The sequence below is a fragment of the Globicephala melas genome, chromosome 11, assembly GCF_963455315.2.
Source record: "Globicephala melas chromosome 11, mGloMel1.2, whole genome shotgun sequence".
In the NCBI taxonomy this organism is placed as follows: domain Eukaryota; kingdom Metazoa; phylum Chordata; class Mammalia; order Artiodactyla; family Delphinidae; genus Globicephala; species Globicephala melas.
Window position 1 is genome coordinate 5,276,438 of NC_083324.2, and position 25,993 is coordinate 5,302,430.

The 25,993-nt window shown below is 47.1% G+C and overlaps 2 protein-coding genes across 2 annotated transcripts in view; one reads left to right on the forward strand and one right to left on the reverse strand.

Annotated features, from left to right (window-relative positions):
• The window catches only part of SYN2 (synapsin II), a 152,044-nt gene that overhangs the window by 28,402 nt on the left and 97,649 nt on the right, over positions 1–25,993 (reverse strand). Inside the window, exons 2-5 of the mRNA XM_030840933.3 lie at positions 17,168–17,225; positions 15,802–15,893; positions 13,433–13,589; positions 8,614–8,703 (exon numbers count right to left, since the gene is read on the reverse strand). Coding sequence (XP_030696793.2) covers positions 8,614–8,703; positions 13,433–13,589; positions 15,802–15,893; positions 17,168–17,225 — 397 coding nt within the window. The remainder of the gene's footprint in view (positions 1–8,613; positions 8,704–13,432; positions 13,590–15,801; positions 15,894–17,167; positions 17,226–25,993) is intronic.
• TIMP4 (TIMP metallopeptidase inhibitor 4) lies at positions 489–11,169 on the forward strand. Its single transcript, XM_030840932.3, has 5 exons — positions 489–1,048; positions 2,242–2,339; positions 2,752–2,866; positions 5,452–5,576; positions 6,234–11,169. The coding sequence occupies exons 1-5, from the start codon at positions 910–912 to the stop codon at positions 6,429–6,431; spliced, it is 675 nt and encodes a 224-aa protein (XP_030696792.1). The 5' UTR covers positions 489–909; the 3' UTR covers positions 6,432–11,169.

Genomic DNA, 25,993 nt, shown 5'->3' on the forward strand with positions numbered 1-25,993 from the left:
TTTTCTAAGCTGCCCCACCCTCTATAACAAGATGTAGTCTCTCAGCTGAGTAGGGGCCTGAGATAGGAACCAGGGTGGCCTAGGGTCTGGAGAGAGCTTTGAGAACCCAGGTTTGCCCTAAGTGATGGGCTACCCCGTGCTTTGAGCCCCCAGCAAGAGCACTGTCCTCAGACATCTGCAGAGTCTGAGCTCTGGGCACGGGAAAGGGTTTCTAAAGCACTGGCTGCTTTCTCGGACATCTCTCCCCACCCCCCAGCCGACAGAGCCAAGACACACACACACCCCAACTTTCTCTGTCCTATTCCATTACTGTTTGCTGTTGCTTTGGAGCCTCATAAATAGGGCATTGAAAACACTTCCTGCAGCTGAAAGAAGCCCTGAGTAGCTTGTCTCATTCCCAGCGTGCAGCTCAGCAAGAGATCCGTCCTTCTCTGTCACTGTCTCTTTTGCCTGTTGTAATTCCGTCTGCCTCTCTCTGACTCCGCCTGTCTCTTTCTGTTTGTGCCTCTCTACACTCTTGTCCTTTCTGCCTGAATCACAGTCGCTTGGTCTCTGTGTCCCGGTGCATTTGTCTTTGTTGCCCTGTCTTTCGATCCTTACACCATCCCCTTTCCCACCCCTCCCTCTACTTCCAGAAGGCTCAGGCAAGGAAATAGAGGCTAGGAGACTCTCCTGGCTTCCCTCTTCATCTTGCTGAGCCTGCCACTGAGCCCGCCGGCCAGGAGGGCCGCTGGTCCCGCAGCCGCGGGTGGCCTACAGCCAAAGGAGGGCGGGGCCCATCGGGGCGGGACTGGCCCTAGGTCCACCTCATAAAACCAGGGGCGAGGGGCGCGACGAGTTCTGGAGAAGCCCTGGAGGAGCTGCTTGGTCCGACAGTCCCCAGAGGCTGAGTCAGGGCGCGGCTGTGACATGCCGCGGAGCCCGCGGACCGCGCCGAGCTGGGCACTGCTGCTAAGGTTGCTGGCGCTGCTTCGGCCGCCGGGGCTGGGAGAGGCGTGCAGCTGCGCCCCCGCGCACCCCCAGCAGCACGTCTGCCACTCGGCGCTAGGTGAGTCCGGGGGAGCCCTCGAGGTCCACAGCAGGGGGTGGCTGTGTGGGGTCGAGGCGGGGCCCAGCGGCAGACCTGGAGTCTGGAGGAAAGGGGAGGAGCTCCAATCCCGCACCAGTTGCCTCCTGCTGGGGCCCCGTGGGTCGGGCAGGGCCGGCGCCACAGCCACCTTGCAAGCGCCGCGACCCGGAGACTTGCGAGGGAACAGACTGCATAAAAGGCCTCCGCAGCGACCCCATCTCCCCTGCCTACTGCAGTTACGGGGGGGGGGGGCGGGGGGGGTGTTGTCACTGAACAAGTCTGCGGAACTCTCCGGTGATTATTCTGATCTACTGGATGGGGGAAGGGAAAGCCAGGGGCCAGTGGGTTGCGCTTTCATTATAAACATCCTTGGGTGTCCAAGCCTATAACTGAGGTTGTCACCACGCCCTCACTTCAACACACAGCTTTTGCCCTTTCTGTCCCTCTGCCTGGAATGCCCTTCCTTGAAACCCTTAAATTCCTGGCAAACTCCTATTCATCCTTCAAGATCTTACTCAGGTGTCTCCTCTTCTCTGAAGGCTTCCTGACTCCTTGGTGCCACCACAGCACTTCTGTGCTCCTACCATGCTGTGCTGTTGGTCTTTCTAAGGGTGTTCTCCACCACACCAAGAGTTCTGCAGGGTGCGGACCCTGTCTTAATCATGTTTGTGGGTCTAGTATCTAGCGTTAGGCCAGGCACAGAGGAGGAACTCATAAACAGGTTTTGATTAATACCCAAGTGGCAAGAGATGAACTACCTCTGTGCAGGGTCAGGACATTTATTAATTCATAAACATTTACCAACATCAACTCGGTCAGTCTCTCTCTGAGGCCTTGGACTACAGCAGTGGATGACCGCACACCAACTGCCCTCAGGTGGCTCCTGCTTCCTCTTCTACCTGCCGCACCTCCACCCCACTGCACCTGGCTGTGGAGAACCAGACTCCCCAAACCAGCTGCTAAAGTGCAGGACCCAACAGGCCCGAGGGTTTTGGAACTTCCAGCAAGTGCAGAGGAGTTTCCCTCACATGCAGCATTCTCCCCATAACCCACCAAGACCTAAACCCAGAATTCCCCTGCACAATTCTCCAGGGTGATGCCACGTCATCTAGATCCCAGATGGACCACTCCCACGTGTTGCTGAAAGTTCCCTCTTTTCTCTTCCTGTGCAGCGATCCGGGCCAAAATCTCCAGTGAGAAGGTAGTTCCTGCCAGCGCAGACCCTGCTGACACTCAAAAATTGATCCGGTATGAAATCAAACAGATAAAGGTACATGGGGACAGGCCAGGGCGATCACCCCCTTGGGCTGTTAGGAGGAGTGGAGTCTGTGATCTGGGAGCGGTGGGGCCGATAGGTGAGGCGGCCTGGCTCAGCGGTGTTGGGGCACAGATGCTCAAGTGCAGGGGATGACATGTAGGCAACAGGCCCACCGGAGCCAAGGCACAGTGCGGGACAGGCCCTCAGCGCTTGTGCATAGGGCTGCTAGAGGCACCTCCCTTCTCGCTGGAATCAACCAAGGTTTAGATTGTTTTAGAGAGGAAAGACCCAGTTGGGCCATCTGTGTGCAACAAATCCTGAACTAGACTTTCGCTTAATTTTTTTAGATTAAGAAAAAGTTTTTCCTGTGAAGATATAAAGTACACTCACTGACCCAGTACTGCTCTTTTGTAAATGCTTTCAGATGTTCAAAGGGTTTGAGAAAGTCAACAATATTCAGTATATCTATACACCTTTTGATTCTTCCCTCTGTGGGGTGAAACTAGAAGCTAACAGCCAGAAGCAGTATCTCCTGACTGGTAAGTGAAAGACCAGCAAGCGGCCCTGAGAGTCTCTGCCCTAAGGAAGGCAGTCAAGGAGGAGCCCGGGCTGACCCTGGGTAGTGAGCTGAGCCAGGTGGCACTTTCTTGGGCATAAAACAGAGCTGTGTTACGAAGAGGCAGCCTAGGTTGGGAGGAGCCTTGGTAACGTCCCTTTCAGTGCAAGAGTCCTCACTGCCACTGGCTTGCTAGTTCACAGGTTGCTCTCCCAGCCTAGGATAACTGGTTCCATTTCCAAACAGCTTTAATTGGTATAAGATTTTTGGTATCTTGAGCCAAATTCTGCCATTCTGAAACTCTCCCTTATGGGTTCAGCTCTGCCCTCTATTCTACGATGACCCTTCAGAGGGCTGAGGACGACAGATACATGCACTCTAGCTCCAGGTCTACTGGTTGTGGTTCCCAGACCCCTTCCTGCCCTGGCCACCTTCAAAGGGATATAGCCTGTCCCTGTCCCTCCCCAGCACAGGACCCCGAACTGGACACCACACTGCAGGGGAGGTCTTAGTTACACAGAGCAAAGGAGGATTGTGCATTTTGCAAACTCCCCCTGCAATACACACATAATTGTCACTGTAGCCTACAAATGTATTAGCTTTAGACAGCCAGGACAGGTCACACTCTTGGCTCGTGGCTGACTCACATCCGAGGCCCTATTCTGGGGGTGCAGTAAAGCACAGGCCCTAACAGGAGCCTTGACTCTAACGTGATTCTCTCTCCATGACCTTGGACCCAGGCAGATCCCTCATACTGAACTGGTTGGGATAGAACAGTTAAAGAACCTCACAAGAATATAATCCATAAGTGAATGAATGCAGTACTGAATTATTTTGCAGTTCAGGGAAAGGCATTTGTGTGGTTGTAAACAGTTAGGGAAGCTTCATTGTCTAAGAGGGATCTGAATCGGCCCTAAAGGATGAAAAATATTTAGAGAGAAGGCCAGGAAAAGAAAAACAGCAGGTGGGGAGGACAGGAGGAGGAATTCCACTATCTGTCCATCCCCTTAGCAATGAATGACCACCTACTCACTGCCTGGCCTGGGGCAGGAGAGTGGAGACTCAGTAGCAAGTCGCAGTCCTCGAAGAGCTCACAGTTCAAACTTCTGAGAAGTCATAGGCATTGGAGGCCACACTGGTAGGGGCCCCCAGCTCTGAGCATGTGCTGATCGGGGTGCCTCTGGATGGGAGAGGCAGAGGCGGGGTATGCCCCTGAGCCCTCCAGGTCCCAGGACTAGCCAACGAGGCCACCTCCTTCCTGAGCACCTGCCCTCTGCCTGCCTAGCCCTCTCCTAGGTACGGTGGTGCATCAGGGGAAGCAGCAAACGTGCTGGCTGCCCTCACAGAGGTCAAGTCTAAACGAAGGTGGGGTTAGGTGACGAAGCACAAGCGTACTGAAAAGTCATCAGTGGCGCCTGCAGGAGAAGGCACAAGCTCTTCTGCCTAATACCGAATGCCCTCTGTGACCAGACCCTGCCGACCTCTCCAGCCTCGCCTCCTGCCACTTGTCAGTGACTGTTCCCAGCCCCTCGCTTCTCCTAGAGCTGAATGAAACTACTTATGGTTGCAGTAGGTATACTGCTGGGCTACACCCCTCTGTCCCAACATCCAGAAGTTCTTCCCCACTTGTCTGGCAGGTGAACTCCTACCCATCCCTTCAAGGCCCAATGCAAGCATCATCTGCTCTTAGACACCCTTCTTGCCCCCAGCCCTTCCACAGACAGAGATAATTGTTCTTTCCTTTGTTCTTATACTGCATCTTGTATATAATCGCACAACAGTGTCATTTTTGCCTACTTATCTGTCTTCCTTACTAGTGTTTAAGCTCCTTGGGGGCAGAGATCCTGTCATATTTATTTCTGGATTCCTGGTACCAGGTCATAGTAGTTGCTCAGTCAGTAAATGACTGAGCGACTGAAGTTCTAAGAGAGGTGTGTGCTAGCACGGTCAGGGATGGCTTTGCGGACGAGATAGTACTAAAAAGGGTCTTTGGAGACAGGAAAGAGTTTGATAAGTAAAGAAAGGGAAGGGGAAAGACTCACCAAGATAGGTATCACTGGGGCAGGAGACTGGCCTGTGTAGATATTGGGAAGGGTTGGAAAGGGTTGAAAAGGAAGAAAGACCTACTATCTATTGAACATCTTCTGTGGGCCCACAACTGTGCTGGGAACTTCACAGACATTCTCTCATTTAATCCTGCCAATAACCTCATTATTCTCATCTTTCAGCTGAGAAGTTATGTGACTTTCTTAAGGTCACACACTAGTAAATGATAGAAAAGAAGGGGGTTCCACCAAGATTCTGACTTAAAGCCCACATCCCTCTGTCTACACCATGCTAACGTAAAGGCCTTCACCCCACAGTTCTCCCTCACACAAACATCATCTGGTAACAGCTTCGATATAAAGACAACAGAGGTATTTCTGGTTCCTTCACTGAGTCCCATGTCACCACTGCCACCAAAAGATATTGAAGAGGCTGTGATTTGGGGCTCCTTCAAGAATCCGGACCCCTGGAGCTCCAAGAGCAGATTCCTCATGCTAGGCTCTCCTCCATCTCCCCTTGAAGGTCAGATCCTCAATGATGGGAAAGTCTTCATCCATCTGTGCAACTACATCGAGCCCTGGGAGAACCTGTCCTTTTTGCAGAGAGAAAGTCTGAATCACCACTACCATCTGAACTGTGGCTGCCAAGTAAGGAATGTCCATTTCCAAGGTCTTTTGGGGGCGGGGGAAGGGTCTTGAGCTGTGCAGCCTCACCTTTCATGTATTCCTTCCTTCATGCATGCGTGGTCTATTCACCTGCTGTACTATACTTGAGATCTGCGATGGACCAGGCATCGTATGAAGCTGGGGATGGGAAAGTGAGATGGCCCATAGTCCCTGATCTCAGAGTACTTACATTTTAGCTGGGAAGGCAGCCATCGTATTAGGCAGACTGGGATAACACACTACCGTTTAAAGAGAGTCTACTTTTTTTGCCAGGACCTGTAATGGTTAATTTATTTAAAATATTTAATTTAGTCTTTAAAACAAATTTTTGAAGGCTTAAGATTTCCATCTTAAGGTGAAGAAATTAATGCTGTGGGAAGTGAAGTGACTTGCTTAAGGTCAGTGGTAGAGTAAGGACCTTCAGGTCTTTCTGACTCCGGAGATGCCATTAGGGAGGCAATACTATATATGCAGAGCACAGGGGGAAGGAGAACTAAGGGAGAAATTTGGAGACTAGGAAAGGCTTCATAAGGGAGGGGGCGTTTGAGTTAGGCTGTAGGAGAACATGTAGGAGTCTGAAAGGCAATAATGGAAAAAGGACACCCTACTCACTTTGATGTTGTGTGGCTATGGCTCTAGATCACCACCTGCTATATGGTGCCCTGTACCATCTCGACTCCCAACGAGTGCCTCTGGACAGACTGGCTATTGGAACGGAAGCTCTATGGGTACCAGGCCCGGCACTATGTCTGCATGAAGCATGTTGATGGCACCTGCAGCTGGTACCAGGGACGCCTGCCCCTCAGGAAGGAGTTTGTTGATATCATCCAGCCCTAGGAGGGACCACCACATACCTTCAAGAATCCTGAAAACCAAGTCATTTTCCTTCCCTCAGAGCTCTGGCTGTCACCACCTGCCTCATCACTGCCAGACAATGGGAAGTAACAAGTGGATGGTCTGGCCAGCATTAGGGCAGGGATGGGGCATATTACAGCTTGTGTCCAAGACCCCAGTCCAGAACCTGTCAAGGGCTAGGGAAAGTAGCATGACTTTTCTCTCCTGTCCTCAGCCCTTCATCCCTGCCTCCCAAACCCTTTTAGCTGAGCTGGTATTTGTTATTGATTCTGGCTTAGTTTCTCTTCCAAAGCTAGGACTATTCCTTTTTCTCCCCAGATAAATGTGCTTTCTTTTTGTCTTAACTGATCTGACAGGGGAGAGATGGTGACTATTATACATATGAGATGGTGTGGCGGCCTTGTGACGTACAAGACCAGAAGGTGGGTTGACAGTATCATAAACAGGCTGATTTGGAGAAATGAAAAGAACAACATCCTTTGGCTGTGTATCCTCTACTCCTCCTGTCTCACCTCATTCTGATCCTTCAATCCCAGCTTTGGGGGAGTGACTTGGGGGACAGAGAATCATCCAATGTGAAGCCTACAATGGCCTAACCTCCCTCCATGTGCTGTAATCCCCTCTATACCATTCCTGGCAGAGGGCCTGGCCCAATTAGCAAGATAAGAACAGACTTGGGTTGTCTCTCTAGGTTAACTATACTTAATGCCCTCAACTGATGTCCAAAAGGCTTCTCCTCTGTCTCTTTTAGAAAGTCCTTCTCTACTAGATTACTAATGTTTTCATTCCTACTTCAAAACTTTTTTTTAAGCTAAAAAAAGCCTTTCTCTTATAGAGTTGAAATTCCCACTTAGCTTTTGACACCTCAGAGAGATCTTAGGGGTCCTCTCTTGAAGGCAAATATCAGGATAGAGGACGGGAGAAAAGTAACGCAAGGGCCCTTGGGGCAAAAGGACGGTAGATGAGGAATACACTTTGCACGTGTTGCAGTTTTTTTCAGTGGTCAGCCTGCTAGACGCTACAGCAGGAAAAAGCCAGCTTTGAGAGCCCCTTCAGTCTTCAGCTCAGTCCCCTCTTGGACTCCCTGAAATCGCCAAGCACAGACCCCTAGGGTTCCTCAGCCTCTACAGGGCTTCCTGACTTGTCCTAAAAGGGAAAGCCCTGATGACAGTCTCAAGGATTTATTAAACACAAGGGCTTAAGGTTCCAGGGCCTCTCCTGGGGAAGCTCTGACAAAAATGAAGGAGGCAGTTCTTTTCGAGGCCCAGGGTTGTTACTCATCTTCCGTGCGTGGCTCGCTTATAAGCTGGGCCACGCACAAAATGCCAGGAGCAGGCTCCTCATTCACAGAAATGGTGCAAATGGAGATTCCTTCTGGAGGTCTCTGTCCCCGAGTACCAGACTTGGAAAGCTATGGCAGAGAGAGTCTCCGCTGGTGGGTTAGGGAGGACCACCAACTGACCGTGCAGGCCTGAGGCAGAGTACGTGGGGCCAGAGAAGAAGAAGGGGGTTAAGCCCCAGGTCACCACGAGAGAAAAACATTAGTAATAGCCTCTGTACCAACCATCCATCCCATTTTTCTGCTCCTTCTGCCATCCTAGGATGGCCTCAGAGAAGGCACAGTGCAACCCTAGTCTTATCGAAATTTTGAGGAAGCCAAGGGAATGGAAGGGCCTGATGAATAACAACAGGAACAACACCTTACATCTGAAGAGCACTTCACACTCTTCACAGACTGTTACTTAAAGAATCTCACTTAAATTATGCAAGTACCATATTAAATGTCCTGGCCAGGAATAATTATGCCCACTTGCCTTTCGCACTGGGAAACTGACATGCAGTGAGGGAATGCAACCATCCCTGACTTGTGGGGCTGGGCTTGGACCCGAAGCAGCTGGATCTTCTGATTGTTGATTCATGGATTTGTTGCTCGATAAAATGCCCTTGTTTCTGCTCTTTCCTATGCTGTCTCCAGGTTTTGGAGACAAGGGGCTGTCAGCTAAAACCCAGCCACCCTGGTTTCACAAAGCAGGTCTGCAGTTCAACCTCAACAGAGTCTCTGGGGCTGGGAGGCTGAGGCCCTCTTCAGAGCCCCATAGTCACCACGTGGCTAAGCTCAGAGTGCGAACAGCAGAGAGACTGAAGCCCGCACTCAGTCACCTACCATTTCTTTGTGGTTGGGGTAGTATGTCTGCTCAATGAGTGGGAACTTTTCTCCTCCCAGTGTCTTGTAGACGGCCACCAGCTGGGCAAACTGCAAAAGAGAAGCAAAGGTTTCAGTTTCCCTAAACAGCTCTGGAACAGACAGACCAAGTGTCAATCCAACAAATATTTGTTTGTCAGTCAAACAATTATTTATTGAGTATTTGCTCACTGAGGGCTTTGTGCAAAGCACTCTGAGGATATAAAAGAGGTGTCCCATTCCTATTCTCCAGGAACGTATGCTTTAGTTGGGGAAGGGAGAGAGTGAGCTAACATTCATTCAGTGCCTACTCAATTTTAATGATATTTCGTTTAATCCTCATATCAAATTGATGAACTAGGTTCTTTATCATCTTCATTTTACATATGAAGCTCAGGGAGGGTAGGAAGCTTGCCTAAAGTCACGGAGCTGCAAAGAGCTTGTAAAGCTGGGATTGAAATTTGGGTCTCTAACTCTAAACACCTTCGTCTCTAGAGACGGCAAGTGATGAAGCTGGATAGGTAACATGGGGCCCAGTCATGGAAGTTCAAATGCCAAGCAAAGGAATGGTAGCTTTTTCCTGTAGGGAGAATGGAGTCATGGAATGCAGGAAAGACAGACCCAGTCTTCTAGGACTTACTACTCATCTACGAACTGAACTCACTGGACCTTCACCTATGAGAAGCCAGAACAGCTCCATGGAGAAGAGATGAAGTACACAGACTTAAGTGTCAGGGTTTGCCTTTGGCAAACATGTAGCACCCCTTGGTGCCCCCTGCCCCCCACACTTTATAAGTGAAGAAACTGAGGTCCAGAGAGGTCACTTGCCCAAGGTCACACAGTAGTTGAGCCAGATTCATAGCCAGGCTCCTTTATTCCTAACCCGTAACTCTCCCTACTCACAGCAGCCTTTCAGGCTCTAAAGAGATCACGCTCTTCCCACAGGAGGCTTTCCAGTTCCGCCCACTCACACACAAGCTCCCCACATCCACCCCAGTGTGCTGGCAGCAGGGGTAATCCAGCTTCTTCTCTCTAGTGCTACTGGGTTCACGCTCTAAGCCACTGATATCTGGAACTGCTAGTAGGAAAAGTTGCCAGATCAAATCTACCTTCTATTTATTAGAGAAAGGAAAGCTAGAACATTTTTCAAAAGCTCGGGTTCTGTTTTTGATCAGGGATGTTAGCGCATGAGTCAGTTCGGGGGAGACGATAAAAGCCAGAACTGGGTTGTTAGAAAACTGCAGTCTTCTGATTCTTCTTGTTCTGCTCGAACTTGCTAGGTGTCCTTAGGCAAATGATATCTCCTCTCCGGGCCTCCTTTTCTTCATATATAAAAAGAGAGAACTGAATTTGATCAGTTCCTCAAACTTTTTACCACAAAAGAACATCTTTTTATTACATTTCCTCCCAAACTCCATGATCAAACTGTTGTTTAAGTGATCATCTGCTGTGGTCCTTTTGTGAGTAGAGACAGAATCTGTTATTCTTGAAATGCTGAAAAACAGTGGAATTTCCGGGTCACTTCCCTTAGTGACACGCAGTTGGTGACTCTATATCTCTACGGCCTCCTCCAGGGCTGCAAGTATGATTGATGGACTCTCAAGGCCCAAAGATTTTATTATTGGAAGACACTTGAGAGAGTCTCTAGGCCAGACATCTCATTTTACAAATGAGGAGACTGGGGCTATAGAAGCAAAGGAAAGCGCAGGCTCCCACATCATGCCTGGACTTGGGGCTGCGCTGGGACAGCGCCCAGGTCTCCTCCTGCCCAGTGCATTCTCCACTGTACCCTGCTGTCGCCATTCTCTGGTTCTTCAACCTTCTCTGACTGTCAAGACCACCCCTCAGACCTTTCCTGCCTTCTCTGATTCTCTCCACCACCTCATCTGACCTTTAAGTTCTGCCTGCCCACCTCGGCCTGGCTGGACTCCTGCTCTGTGTCTGGACACCTGCCTGAGCTCCCAAGGCTCTCCAGCCTCCCCGGAGAGCTGATACCAGCCCTGCCTCACAACCCCTGTCCTGCTGCAGCCCACACCCTGGCACGGCACCAAGGCATGTGGGGCCCTATCTTCCCAGCATGTGGGATTGTTAAACAGACACCACACCGATGCCAAGAAGGCCCACGGCAGGTTCTCAGAGTCCCGGCACAGCCAAGACTAAAATGGCAGCCAGTTCCCAGGCACTAGCTGGACCTCTGGGAGCTCATACTACCCTCCTCCACCCCCTGCAGTCCCTTCTGCTCAAAGTACTGGGCTTGGCATCTAACCCCTGCCTCCTTGGAAACTTAGATTCAGTCACAAGCACACAGTCACCAATTAAACAAAAGGAATATCTGATAAGGGTTATTTCCACCATGCCTAGACAAAAGAATGGATTTGGGAGCTGGGGGTGGTATTGGCAATGAATAGGAAGATAACATTCAATATAACCACTTATCCAGTGTATCAGGAAAGACTTCTTGGATGAAATGGGATTTCAAGATCAGTCTGAATTTAATGTTATCCTTATCCCTCCCGGAAATAAAATGCTTTAATTCAACTCACGTGCATCTGTCTCTAAAAAACACCCAGAGTGACAGGATTTTCAGATAAATTTGCAGCTATATGTGATGGTGGCATTCTTGCACTCTCTGGAATGCTATTTCAGTGGTAGGTCTACTTCTGCTTTCAAAATCCCAGTGCGCCTGCCCTGACCAATTTATGAGATAGTGGATATGCTCAGAGACACTGTGATAGAGACAACGTAGAGCCTTTCCCAATCCAGCTGAGGCCTCTCCTCACACCAAGAGCAGCCACAATAAAGAAATTTAGAAAATACACACCAAAGTCATCATCTCAGAGGGACCCTCCCCTCACAGTCACCAGATTCGTTCATTCCCATTAACAGACAGAGAACGATATATAAAATGCCATCAGTGTGGCAGCTGCTTAGTGAAAACGAAGGGAGAACTTGGTGTTTTGCCAGGGAGCCCCGCTGCTCTCATGCGATGCCAACGGCAATATGCTGGATTGTGAAGGGGTGAGAATGTGAACCCTCACCAGATCCCAAATCCCAGGAGGGGCAAAGCCCCAGGCACAGGCTTTCTGATCTGCCCCTCCCTGGCCTCCAGCACAGTTTTGGAACATAAAGCAGGGAATTAGTTTCTTTCAGATCCCCAATACTAGGGGACTGTAACACCAGGCTGGCAAGCTGGTGGAAGGTACTATGATTATTCCTAGTTTACAGACAAACCAGAGCACAGAGAGGTTCAGTCAGAAGGCTGATTAGTGAGGGTGCCCAGAAAAAAGCTGATAATAGCAGAATCGCCCTGTGTGGCTATGAGGGAGCCAAATTCTAACAGGTATTGAAGGGGTGAGGGCGGAAAGGGCTAGGACATGAGTGCAGTAGGAAAGGTCATGTGACTAAGTGGAAACCTGGTGAAGGCCTCATATGTGCTCTTCTGTGATTAGCAACTCATTCAAATCACACAATTCCTGTAGCCTGTTTCTGCAAAACTTTAGGACTCCAGAACCTCAGGCCAAACAGAGGGAAAGTCTGAACAAGTGGCAACTACAGCAGCTCCCAGATCTTTCTACTCCTTGCTCATTGGTCTTTCTCTCACACTGTCAGGTCTCCCTGGCTTCCAGTGGAACAGGAAAACTGAGTTCAGGTGTAAAAGTAGAGGTGATGGATCCATTTAGTTAAAAAACACCCCCTCCAGCTCCCTGAGTCTGGGAGCTTGGGGTCTGGGAACTTCACAATCAGCCACCAGTGCCATGACCCTTGGCAAGCCAGTATGTGAGACCTGAAATGATTTTTGAAAAACAAGAAGAGGAGGATGTGATTACGGGCAGGTGTTTCCTTCCAAGACGACCAGCCTGGAGCAGCAAAGTTATAGGAACTGGATCCCCCAGCTGTCAGAGGGGAGGCCAGAGAAGCCCAGGACCATCACAGGCCACTTTCCCTCCTAGCGTCACTCTTCTCTCTGCTCAAACATTTCTACTGCCTCCAAGACTTCCAGACTAGCCAAGGAGGAGAACACCAGACCAGCTTCTTCCTCACGTGATAACCCAATTTATGCGAGAGAGACTGTCATCTAGAGAAATCCTTGCCCTGAAACTTTGGTAAGTTACTTAATCCTTTCTGGGTCTCATTTCTCTGTAATAAGTGATAATAATGATAATAACTTCCTTGTAAGGTTATTGTGAGGATTAAATGAAGTTAATGTAGGAAAATCTCAGATCATGGCATCACATAGTAAGTGGTTTTATACTCCTTACCTTCCTTCTTTAATTTTCACATCTCTACGTGAAGGGGTGAGAGCTGATGATCTCTAAGGGCACTTCCAGCACACGTAAGTGTCTGATTGATATATGTGTGGATGAATCTCATTTTAAGGTTGTTGAAACACTTGGTAGGACTCTGACACGAACATCCCTCTGAGATGGACCATCCCCTTGGTCCCCACTGGCCTCAGGCCTTTCCAATGGTTACACCTTTCACAGACAAGAAACTGGCACTTTTATTGTTGTATCCTATGGCTAAGGGCAGAGCCTACAGACCTGTAAGGGCGTCTTCACAGAATCTTTGGTGTGACTTCGCTGTGAGGCCAAAGGTCCACTCTGCAGCAAAGGCGGCCCAGCCCGTGATGACAAAGTCCTACTGTGAGAGCCTACCCTACCCTGTGTCCCAGCTGAAGCTCCTCCCACATCTTCTCAGTTGGCACCTACTGCACCTGGATCACCAGTGGTCCTCCTAGGGACTGGGAGATAAGAGGACCAGGGTCCTACCCTTTTACCTGGCAGAAGGGTAACTCACTCACCACCCACGGCTTGTCACAGAAGTTGTAAATGGATTCCAGGGAGTTGATGCTGGGGAGGCCTGCATACTGCATGCCAATGATCAGGTGGCGGAAGTCCTCATTCTCTGCCATGCCAAACGCATGCTGCCGGATGAGCACAAAGTCTGGTCGGAAGGACCTGGGAAGAACGTAGAAGTCTGCCATCAACCAGAACCTCAGGTCATACATCCTCTTGTCTCCCATCTCCAAAGACCAAGACAGGGAAGGAGTCTTAGGGGTTACCCGAGCCAAGCCCTTCATTTTGTCATTACTATTCTTTTATGGACTAGGAAATGAGGTATTATGTTTGGCACTTCTCAAAGGAGATTTGAACAGATTTCTGAAATTCTCTTATTCCTCTGGGTTAAGCACTGTCTTTTTCTAAGGTGCAAAAGCCCTCAGGAGGGAAGAAACACTTTAGACCCTCACACCTTAGGTCAACAAGAATTTTCCCTGTTCCTATGGGGCATGACAAGAGCTGAAGCTCCTGTGGCTCCAGAGTTGGTACCCCAAGGGGGTCCCAGCAGACTCTGAAGACAACACACTTGGCTGGCTTCACTGCCCTGCCATGTAGATCCCTGATCTCAGCGTCCTGCTCTGACTCTTTAAAGCTGCTCCTTAAAATAGGCAGTGCCCTCATCAGGTCCCCGGGTGAGCAAGGGTCCCGGCTGGCTGAGAACAGATACCAGACGTCCCCATGTTATTCTTCCAAAGCGGATGCTAGGGAGGGGTGCAAATATTTTTTGCAGAACTGAGGTTGAGCAACTGGCTACAGGAAGCACTGAGAGTACAGAGTGTTCCCATGCATGGAAAGGCTCCTTGCATTTCACCTCTAGCCAGCAGAGCTCCCAGCCCCAGCTGCTCCACAGGACCAGGGCCCCCATCTTCATGCCCTGATTCCAGAGGAACCCCACCTTCCTGGAGAGTCAGTTCTGTGGCAGCATCTGCCCTCAAGGCTCTAGGCCTTGGCCATTTCACACATGTGTAATGACCTACCCGGTTCTCTTCCCAGGCACCCAACCAATCCCCACCTACAGCTCCAGCCCCACCTGGGCTCAGAGATCAGTCTTTTAAAGTGGGGGTGGAAGGACCCCTCCTCAGTCGCTCAGGGGAGCTAGCATCAAGTCAGGTGGCATGTGCTCTGACCTCCTTGTGCCCTAGTTCTGGGAAACTGGCTCCGGCTGTATGCCTGAGACCAAACCTTATATCCCAGTCACACGCACTGAGCTCTAGGCTTGCGGTCAGCTCCTGATTCCCCACACTGCGACTGGAAGGGCCTGCCTTATTTTTGCCAGATCCCTCCCAGCACCCTGACATGGGCCTTCCTGTCACCACCCGCTTGTGTCATGCATCCCTGTGATTCATTGCATTTGCAGTTGGAGGAGCCCACCATTCTCTCTAGAAGGAGCTTCCTGAGCTCACCCCCATGTGGACAGATGTCTCCTTTTCTGTCCTCCTCAGTCTCCAGGATGGATGAGCTCACATTTCCTGACGTGAGGCTCCAGACACCTGAGTTCTGCCTTCCCTGTCACAGACCCAGGTCCTGTTGGACACTGGCAGCCTCAGTGTCAGGGTAGCGTAGATTGAGGTAGGGAAAAGGGTGACGTGAACACTCTTCCTGGAGCAATACCCTGATGTCTGAAAACCCGAAGCCACGCTGAGCCCCAGGGAAGAAGAACACTGTGGGAACCTTGCTCCCTCATCTGGAATCCCCATCACTTCCCGCACAGAACTGTTGTGTTACAATTGATGATGTCTGTAAGTCACCCAGCACCCTCCTGGCACGTAAGTGCTTTGTAACTGCAAATTTTCTTCCACCCACAATGTCCCTTCCCACCCCAGGCTTTCCTATCAGACTTATGAGTTCCCAGGAATTTGGAACATAGAAAGAACACAGGGCTGGGAGTTAAGAGAATTCACATAGAACACAGGGCTCTGCTACCAACTTACTGAGGGAATCTAAGCAAATCAATGTAAAAAAGGAGGCTGAACCAGAGCAGAGGTTTCCAAACTTTTTTTAAAAAGCAATGGAACCCTGTTTTCCAGGGGAAATATATTCAGAGATAAAAGCCCAGAGCTGCACTGGCTGAGGTAGGGCGGGAGTCTTGGAACACCTCTCACAGGAATCCAGGTACCGCTCAGAGAGCTCTGAGCCCATGGAGCGTTCTCTACCAGTGGACTATGGCCTCCCTAAAGGCAGGAGCTGCCTTCCTCTGCCTTCCTCTGCCACTGCCGCACAGCACACATCATCAACTTCTGTACGCTATACATAGCAATGCTGTCCCACTGCAAGCCAGAGATGGTGACTGTGGTGACAGTGACAGCGACCCAGAGGACAGAAAGGACCTTACCGGACAACCTTTGTGCCATTCCGGAGCACCTGCATATCCACAGCATAGGTCCCATCTGCATGGGCCACCAGGTTGAGCTCTGAAAATTCTGCCTGGAAGATAACAGGAGGAGATTAAGAGCGTAGATTTCACGGTATGTGTTTTTTACTATGATAAAAAATGAATAAATAAAAATAACAGTAGGGGAGTAAGCCCACAGTCCTGATTCTGCGGGGCCCTCCGCATAGCAGCAACAGCATCCCTTCCAGCAAACATTTATTTACCGTTTGCAAAGCATTTTCCCAAACTGATCTCATCTAACTCTCACAGCTACTCTATGAGGCAGGAGGGGCAGAGATAATTATCCTTATTTACCAAAGGAGCAGCTAAGTGACTTTTCTGGACAAACAAAACTTATTGTTGGCAGAGACAGGAGCATAACTCAGGCCTTCTGACTCCCCACCCAGCATCCTTTGTGCTGCCTCTCTACAGAGCGGGAATGCAAACTGGGGCAAACATGCCCTTTATCAATTTCAACATAAATACACTAAGTTTTAGTTTAGGCAATTGGGTTTTTAGTTCTGCTCCGGCCCAACTAGCTGCATAAGATGTTCAGGCAAGTTACTTGTTCTCTCTGGGTGGACAGTTTCTCCCATCTATAAAATGGGAATAATTTTTTTTATCAACCTTGCCTATCTAATAAGTTATTTTAAGAACTGAATGCAACAATGGATAGGAAAAGTACTCTGTATCAATCACAGCACACCATGTAAGGAATGATGAGTAACTTCTATCATTACATATAAAATACATGCATTGTTTAAACTGGACATCCCCCTATGCACTCGAATGGATCTAATCTCTATTTATCACGAAGCAAACAGTACAGGAAGATAAAAAATGACCTTTCAGGACTTCTCTGCATTAAGACCAGGAGGTGTGCTTTTCTAAGTTCTCTTTGAAGTGTAGCCTCAGGCGTGCAGAGGAGGCGCCACTGGAGGCCACACAACTGAATGGCAGACGTGTGCCTACCCAGCAAGACCATGCCACCAGCAATATGTAGGTGTGGCCATGTCCTAGGAAGACATTCCTCTAAAGTGTTCCTCAGCCTGAGAACCCTGCACCCAGAGGGCCCCAAGAGCCACGCTGCTTGCCTCTCTACGGACACCAGAGCCATGAAAAGAAGTCAGCGAAGTTGAAAGATGCAGCCTTCAGAACCATGTCTCATAGAGAGAAAAGTCCTGGAAAGGGTTGGGGGAGGAGATGGAGAGCCTAGAAGCTAGTGACGGACACTGATCTCCACTTGGCAGAACTAAATGGTTCATTCTGGAATGTCAAGAGGGGCCAACAATGATGCAGATGCAACCCTGGGCTCCAGGCTGGTTACCTGTTCCACTTTGATATCATAATCTCCAAGGACTTTTTTGCCCCGAAAGCACTTGGCCCTGGAAAAAAGGGAAAAAAACCCACACAAATTAGTTCTGTACAGGTGTTTGTGGTCAGAAATTCACTCTCACAAAGACGAGGACCATGGCAGACAGAATCCCAGAATGAGAGTCAAGAGACCTGGGTCAGTCTGCTATTGGATCACCATGAGACAGCCTCCAGTCAAACCACGGCCTCCCCTCTATAAAATAAACCAAGAGGCCTTTCACTCTCAGGCATTGTCATTTTATGATAACATCCTTGGTCTTTCCAAAAGGAGGCTAGAAGTAACAATTTCCCTAATGTTACTCCTGGTAAAGACTAGGTCAATTTTATACATCCCTATAGTTTCCTCATCTTCCCCCATCCTGCCTTTCACTCTGATTTTCTAGTTGGTTTCCACCCTTGGAATTTTAGTTTCTAAGGAAACTGTTATTATTTTACCTCTTCATACCCATACTTCCAAAAAGGATTTGAGACAATAATTTAAAAAGCAAATATATCCAACAAAACAAGGATTAAAGGACAATCAATGAATGAAGGAGAGTTAATTATACCAGAAAAAAAGCAGAGGGCAGGGGGAGAGGCTGAGGAAAGCTACTATAACTGAACACAAAACCTATCCTGTGTTTCTGGGCAGTCAAGAGAATGAGTCAAGCCTAGATACACTGTACTTATTATCTTCCCGTTTTGTCACGGAGCTGGAGGAACCTCACATTACAGCTGCTGGTAAGAGGACTGTTTATGCTTATATTTATAGCCATTGCTACTTTGCTCTTCACCTCCCCTTCCTCTCATAAGAGTTTCTTATGTGCCTTTATAGGCTGGATCTCCACCTGTAAAAAGGGCCCTTCCACATGCTACCTAGGCTGGGCTTGCTTTCCCAGTGCTTGAAATTTCAAATTAGTATGTTTCACTGGAGGTTTTCTAAAAGTCCCTCTCCAAAACAAAGGGATAAACTAACATTTATTGGGCATCATGTTCTAGGAATTATGTGCTAATTTCTTTCAAGAACATTTCATTTAGTCCTCATAACAACTTATGAGATAGGGAGAAAGGCATTCATTTTCGAGATGAGGAAACCAAGACTCAGGGGATAAAAATGGCACATTCAAGGTCACATGGCAAGTTAGTGACAGAACCAATATTCACACCCAAGTCTGAATCCAGAGTCGTTGGCGCTGCACAGCACTGTCTCCCTCTGCTTATTCATTCTTGCCATCCTCATTCCCACCATTACAAAAACTGACTTGTCATGTATGCTGCATTGCATGTGTCTTCTCCCATTTTCTCTCTTCTGTGCAAAAGGGACTTGATGTTGTGAGCACTAGTTCCACTACAAATACTTCCTACACCGGTTCCTGTGAACTACCCAGGACGAGGCCAGGCTATTTCCTTTCCGATCTGGTTCTGGAACAGTCTGTTCTAGGAAGTTGTCATTTGTCCTATCCAAGTCCCTGGCTACCCTCAAATTGCTCCTCAGAGGCATTCAGCCATCCTGGAGCTGGAGCACTGGAGTCCATCCCCCTACCTCTGCCCCAATTCCTTACTAAGCTTCATCAGCTTGCTTCCAGAACGCTGTTCAACGTTCACAGCTCAGCAAGCCCCTTGGGCAAGGGGCCTGTAGCACATCCCATTCCTTTTAGGGTTCCATCTTATTTATGGGTTTAAATAATAGTGTATGCATGGCACTATCACTGCTCTGCAGATCTTGAGGACTCCGTAAGTCTTCGTCCACGACTATAAACAGAAGGAACTGGAGTAAATGATCTAAGAGGTTCCTTCCCTGTGTTGGTGAGGTGCGCCTACCCTGTTACCAGCAATGCTTTTCTGATGCTTCCTCCCATCTTCCTGTCTCAAAATAGCTCTCCTTCTGTGAGCTAAGTCTCAGAGGCATTAACAATAACCTCTCACTCTGTATGATGCCTTGCATTTTCAAAGCACATTCTTGCCTTATTTGTTCCTTACAACTCTGTGAAGCAGCCAGGACAGACAGTGCTGTCCATTTAACCAATGGGGAAAGAAACCCAGAGCAACTAAATAATATGCTCAAATCACAGAGAAGTTCATAGGAGTTAAGCTTAGAACTAAGAGTTTATGTCTAGGTACTTAGGTGCTGCCAAGGTTTTTAATTCACTCATTTATTTTGTGGGTTGTGAACACTGATATTGAAGTATAAATACAGATTCTGTCTGCATTTATCTGCCACTTTCTGCACCTGCCCATTGACCAAGTTGACTAATGATACTGTTTTCAGGCCTTGTGCCCAGCCCCAACTCTCCAATTATCTTAATGCCTTTTCCTTAAGGCAGTCTGTCCGCTTGGAAATGTTAGTTTGTGTTATCTGGCTCTGGGTGATGGACCTCTCTTGGCTGAGACACAGTCTTATAGAAAAGGAGCCAACGTGGCAGGCGATGGAGCAGAGTCTTCTTCTGGAGAATGAGCACATTCTCCCAGGTATTTTCATGAAAAATTTTGTAACTTACAAGCAAGTGACAGAATTACTTCCTGATCCTAAGAGAGCACTGTTAGGAAGCAGTGTGCTGGAATTCAGAGGGCTTCTGGATCACAGGGCTCTGGAATCACAGTCTGCGTGGGAATCCTAGCTGTACACTTTTTTGGTTGTGTGACCACAAGCAAGTGGCTTAAAAAAAAAAAGTATGTCACATGGTTAAACCAATAAATCTATCTATCTTCAAAAGAATAAGATGGATAAGATGAAAAATACATTTTTCCTTTCCCATTTCTCTTTCATCACACATACTCCCCATTATCAGTTGCAAGCATATCCTTCCAGTGGGTGAAATTGTGTGCATATATCTGCATACATATATGTTTCAAACATATGGCATCATGCTATATAAACTCTGCTTTTTTGAACCTTAATTTTTTATTGCACTTAAAAATATACCAGTCCTTTGGGTAGTGTAGACATTTTAAAATATTAATTCTTCCCAATCCATGAACACGGGATATCTTTCCATTTACTACTTTATAATAACTTTGTATAGAATATAACCTATGAAAATGTTGTATGTTACTATGTTGTATGCATGAAACTAATATTGTAAGTCAGCTCTACTTCAATTAAAAAAATACATCTTAGTGATATGCTTTCAACACATACTGATAGACCTCCTTCTTTCTTTTTTTTTTTTTTTTTTGTGGTACGTGGGCCTCTCACTATTGTGGCCTCTGCCACTGCGGAGCACAGGCTCCGGACGCGCAGGCTCAGCGGCCACGGCTCATGGGCCCAGCCGCTCCGCGGCACGTGGGATCTTCCCGGACCGGGGCACGAACCCGTGTACCCTGCATCGGCAGGCAGACTCTCAACCACTGCAGCACCAGGGAAGCCCTAGACCTCTTTCTTTGTAATAGCTGCATGAAATTCCATTTGAAGGTCATACAGTAATTTAACCAATATTTACTGGTGATATGGAGGTTCCTTAAAAAACTAAAAATAGAACTACCATACGACCCAGCAATCCCACTACCGGGCATATACCCTGAGAAAACCATAATTCAAAAAAAGTCATGTATCACAATGTTCACTGCAGCTCTATTTACAATAGCCAGGACATGGAAGCAACCTAAGTGTCCATCAACAGATGAATGGATAAAGAAGATGTGGCACATATATACAATGGAATATTACTCAGCCATAAAAAGAAACGAAATTGAGTTATTTGTAGTGAGGTGGATGGACCTAGAGTCTGTCATACAGAGTGAAGTAAGTCAGAAAGAGAAAAACAAATACCATATGCTAACACATATATATGGAATCTAAAAAACAAACAAAAAAAGGTCATGAAGAACCTAGGGGCAAGACGAGAATAAAGACACAGACCTACTAGAGAATGGACTTGAGGATACGGGGAGGGGGAAGGGTAAGATGGGACAAAGTGAGAGAGTGGCATGGACATATATACACTACCAAATGTAAAATAGATAGCTAGTGGGAAGCAGCCGCATAGCACAGGGAGATCAGCTCGGTGCTTTGTGACCATCTAGAGGGGTGGGATAGGGAGGGTGGGAGGGAGGGAGACGCAAGAGGGAAGAGATATGGGGATATACGTATATGTATAACTGATTCACTTTGTTATAAAGCATAAACTAACACACCATTGTAAAGCAGTTATACTCCAATAAAGATGTTAAAAACAAACAAACAAAAAAACCCCCCAAGTGTAGGGACTTCCCAGGTGGTCCAGTGGTAAAGAATCCACCTTCCAATGCAGGGGACACGGTTTCGACCTCTGGCCGGGGAACTAAGATCCCACATGCCACGGGGCAACCGAGCCTGGGCACCTCAACTAGAGAGCCTGCGTGCCGCAAACTACAGAGCCCATGCCCCCTGGAGCCTGCACGCCATAACTAGAGAGAAGCCCGAGCACCACAATGAAGAGCCCGCAGGCTGCAACAAAAGATCCTGCATGCCTCAACAAAGATCGCACGTAGCACAGCTAAGACCCAATGCAGCCATAAATAAATAAACAAACAAATAAATAAATAAATAATAAATAAATCTTAAAAAAAAAATTACTGGTGAGCGTTTAGATTTCCAGTGTTTGGATTGTTTTTGCTATTACAAACAGAGCTACAATGGTTTACATTTAAGAATATATTCATAAGATAAATTATTTTTTCCAGCTTTATTATGTTATAATTGACAAACAAAATTATAATATTTTAAGTGTACACCATGATGATTTCATACATGTATACTTTGTGAAATGGGATAAGCACAGATTAATTACCACACCTATCACCTCACATTACTACCTTGTGTGTGTGTGTGTGTTGTGTGCATGTGTGTGGTGACAACACTTTAGATCTACTCGCTTATAAGCAAATTTCAAGTATACAATACAGTATCATTCACTACAGTCACCACATTGTACATCAGAAGGATAATTTATTGCAGAATTGCTGGTGTAAGGAACAGACAGAGTTTTTACTGACAACGGCACACTGCCCCCCACCCAAGAAAAATATTATATCACTCTCCCCAGTGTTCGAAAGTTTGGGAAAGTTACTTCACCTCCCTTAGTTACCCCCCCCCCCACAGTCCCTTGCTTAAGCTGGGCACAGAGAAGGTGCTCAGTAAGGACTTTCCAACAGCCAGTCTTGTCAAATCAATCCAAATTCACCCCCTGGTGCTCAGTCTAAACAGAAACCAAGATGTACATCCTTGAAGCACGGACTAAAAATATCTATGGTGCCTGTGTTGTCAATTTCCCCCTATTGTAACATTTTCTTAACAAGCCTACCAGCTGAGGATCTTTGTGAGTTTAATGTCTTGCCCAGGCAATGAACCACCTCCCCTTACTGCTAAAATGAGTGGAGGCTTCTAGGTTTAACTCTTCTTACTCAAGGCACAGAACACCCTCAGGAATTCCCATGCTCTTGCAAACTAGGGCTCATGAGGCTGAGGAGACATCATCAGAGACTTCTCTGCTAAGGCTGCCTCAAAACTTGGCCCAATCTTGCTAAGCCCAGCTTAAATACTCCCTCTTTATGCATGGGGAAATGGAGAAAGGTCTAGAATTAGGAGCCAGGGGAGCTGAGTTCAGGCCTAGTTCTACCACTTCTCAGCTGTGTGACTTTGGGCAAGTAACAGCCTCTCTGAGCCTCAGTTTCGTCATGTATAAAATAGGGCTAATAATGATTTTAATAATAATAGCAAACATTCACTACATACTAACCACCATCTTAAGTATTCTATGTATCTTACTTCATTTAATAATACCTGACTCACAGGTTGCTGTGAAGACTTAATGAAGCCAGGTGAGAATAAATGACATGAAAGTATTTTGGAAACTCTGAAATATTATGCAAATATAACGTACTATTAGCAAAATGCAACGAACATTCATGTACCAGGTATTACTGCTGTTTTACTATGACCAGAGCCAACATGCCTTCTTCCTCTTCTGAACTTGCATCCCATTTATTGTCTACTCCTGATATCTGGCTTATAGCATCATCATCTGATACCACCTTTCAAACTCAGTTGTCTAATAATCTGTGATACCCCTCCCCCACACCAGCCTCAGATCACTGGATTATGCAACAATACTTCAGAGCAAGGATTACCCAAATGAGCCCTGGATTCTCCATCATTTTGTATTTTAAATATTGATTATGTCCTGCTGTCATATTACATGCTCTGAGCTAAGGCTTGTACAAATATAATCAACATATTATAAATTTCCAACTACTTCCCTAAACTGTGTACTTATTCACAATCAGGGCTTGCTTATTGACTGGAGATGTTAGGAGTGATGGTGCTGGCTGGACAGATGCAGAAAACCAGAAGAGGCCACCCTCAGGACTGAGCGGACTGAGTGTGTCTCTGCAGCCCCAGCCGTCTTCTCCTTTCTTCTTGCAGGCGTACGTCCCAGGGTGTCATGTTCTTTCTTCTCTCTTCTTCCCCACATGAAAATCTGTTCTCAATCTCCATCCACACCGGAACTAAAGGACCTAAAAACAGCCTAGAGTGTAAATCCTCCCTGGGTGCCTGAGGCTCGCACAGGGATCCAATCCTCAAGCTAGAAGATGAAAGCACTAACAATGCACCTAGTAAATGCCTAGCACGGGTTAGACATAAATGTCCAGACAAGGTGCTTAGTTTCTGGGTCTTATTGTCTATAACTCAGGCCCTATTCTTTTGGTCAAGCATCTCAAGGCATCAAGAAATTAGAAAATAAACTAGAAATAGTAGAGGAATCTATTCCCCACCCTACACTCAAAGGGTAAATCAGGCCTGCCGGTCTTGGAGAGAGTTTGTGGGCGCCTGCCGCCACCCCCTGGCAGGATGTGTACTGCAGACGTGCCGTAGTCCTAGCTCACTCACCCACTGAGCTGACTCCACTGGCTCAGTGATAGCCCTCCAGGTGCTTATTTGCTGCTCTGACAAACCATGCCTGAAAATTCACTGTTTCTCCTAAAAAGTGTGTGTCCACATACCCCAAGCTAGGTAGTTGGCTTTTTGCCATCTGTAGAAAGAAAGGATGTGATTTATCAATAAATTCAGCAACAATTTACTGAACACCCAGTGGTAGGTGCTGGAAATGTAAAAATGCATTAGTAGGTGCCAAGTAGAGAAAGCACAGTCTAGAAAGGGAGACCAATATGCATGTCGGTAATTGCTAAGGACCCTTTCAACTCTTAAGATTTATAGCTAATATTCACATTCCCACCTTTCAATCTTTTCCTTAAAAAAAGAATTTAATGCACACGACTAAAACAACAGCAACAAAAGTTTCATCTAGCTCAGAAAGATGTACAGTGAAAAGTAAGTTTCCTCTACCTTCATGAAGCTCGCAGGTTAGTGGTGGGCAGAAGCATAAATAAAAGATCATAATACAGGGTATAAACGGTACCAGGGGTGTGGACAAGGCACTGTGGGGACCCAAAGGAGGGAGTTCTCTGCCTGGAGGAGCCTGGGAAGGCTCCAAGGACGCAGCTGAGTTTTAAAGAATGAGGAGGAATTTGCCACACAAGAAGCAGAGAGCAGAATTGAAAGGCACAGAGGCTGCCTGAGTACAGAGCGCTGCAGCGGCCCAGCTGACTGGGGGAAGGGCATGCAGGCTGAGGCTCCTGAGAAAGGGAAGGGATGGCCTGTCAAAGAACTTCAAATGTCAGGCTGAGTAGTTGGGATGTAATGGCCAGCTTCCAAAAGAACTTTTTTTAACTTTTTATTATGAAAAATTCCATCCTCAGTAATCAACATTTTGCCAGTCTTTTTCATTTATCACCCTCACTGTTGTTGTTAGGACTGTTGTTTGATTGTTTTAAAGCAAATCCCAGACATCATGTTATTTCTTGTGTAGAATTTTAAGTAATATCTCTAACTGGTAATGCCTTAAAATTTTTGTTTACTGTGGCAAAATATATATAACAAAATTTGCCATTTTAACCATTTTCAAGTGTACAATTCAGTGGCATTTAGTGCGTTCACAATGTTGTGCAACCAACATCGCTACTTCCAAAACTTTTTCATCATCCGGAACAGAAACTCTGTGGCCATTAGGCAGTAACTGCCCATCCCCCCCAAATCCACCCCCCAGTCCCTGATAACCTCTAACTTACTTTCTCTTTATCCCAGGGAAATGACTTTTTAATAATTATTATTATTTAATAATTAATAATAATTTAAAACATCTTTACTGAGTCTATATTCAAGTTTCCCCAACTGTCTCCCAAAACACTGTCAAAGATTTTAAGCAGAGAGGTGACGATCAGATGTGCCTAAGACCTGATAGGCCACGTTGTCTGGGACACAGAAGAGATGGCAGGGAGCCAACCAGGGCTTGAGATCATTTGGGAAGCTGGTGCAGTAACTAGACTTCAGGACTTGCTGTTTTCCTGATACATGGCAAACCAATAGCTACTGTACAACACTCATCAGGCAACTCAATTGATCATTTGACTGCTCAGGGCTAGGAATTTAGAAGCTAGCTGGGAAACGACAGTGCTAGAAAGTGGTATAGGACAGACACCTCATATAGATGTTCTGGAACAAAGCCATAAATGAGACATAAAATAGGCGGGCCTTACATTGGTAAAGGGGTTCTTAACTCAAATTTGGATTTGTAATCTAATTCATAAACCATAAAACTTGCTTTCAGTACATGGAGGAATGCCTGTTATAGATAACTGGTTTAGGAATAAGATACAAAGAATTGGAAGAAGTGAACAGTTTTCTGGATAAAGGCAACGTTCTGTGGCTGGCCCTTGATATTATTAATTCAGTGATTAAGTAGTTAAATCAAATTCTCTGCTA

Bases quoted from the DNA above. Each gene is read 5' to 3' on its own strand.
- TIMP4 (XM_030840932.3), top strand. From the start codon at position 910: ATGCCGCGGAGCCCGCGGACCGCGCCGAGCTGGGCACTGCTGCTAAGG. The intron at 2,340-2,751 runs GTACATGGGGAC...AAATGCTTTCAG, and splicing joins ATGAAATCAAACAGATAAAG to ATGTTCAAAGGGTTTGAGAA. The intron at 5,577-6,233 runs GTAAGGAATGTC...CTATGGCTCTAG, and splicing joins ATCTGAACTGTGGCTGCCAA to ATCACCACCTGCTATATGGT.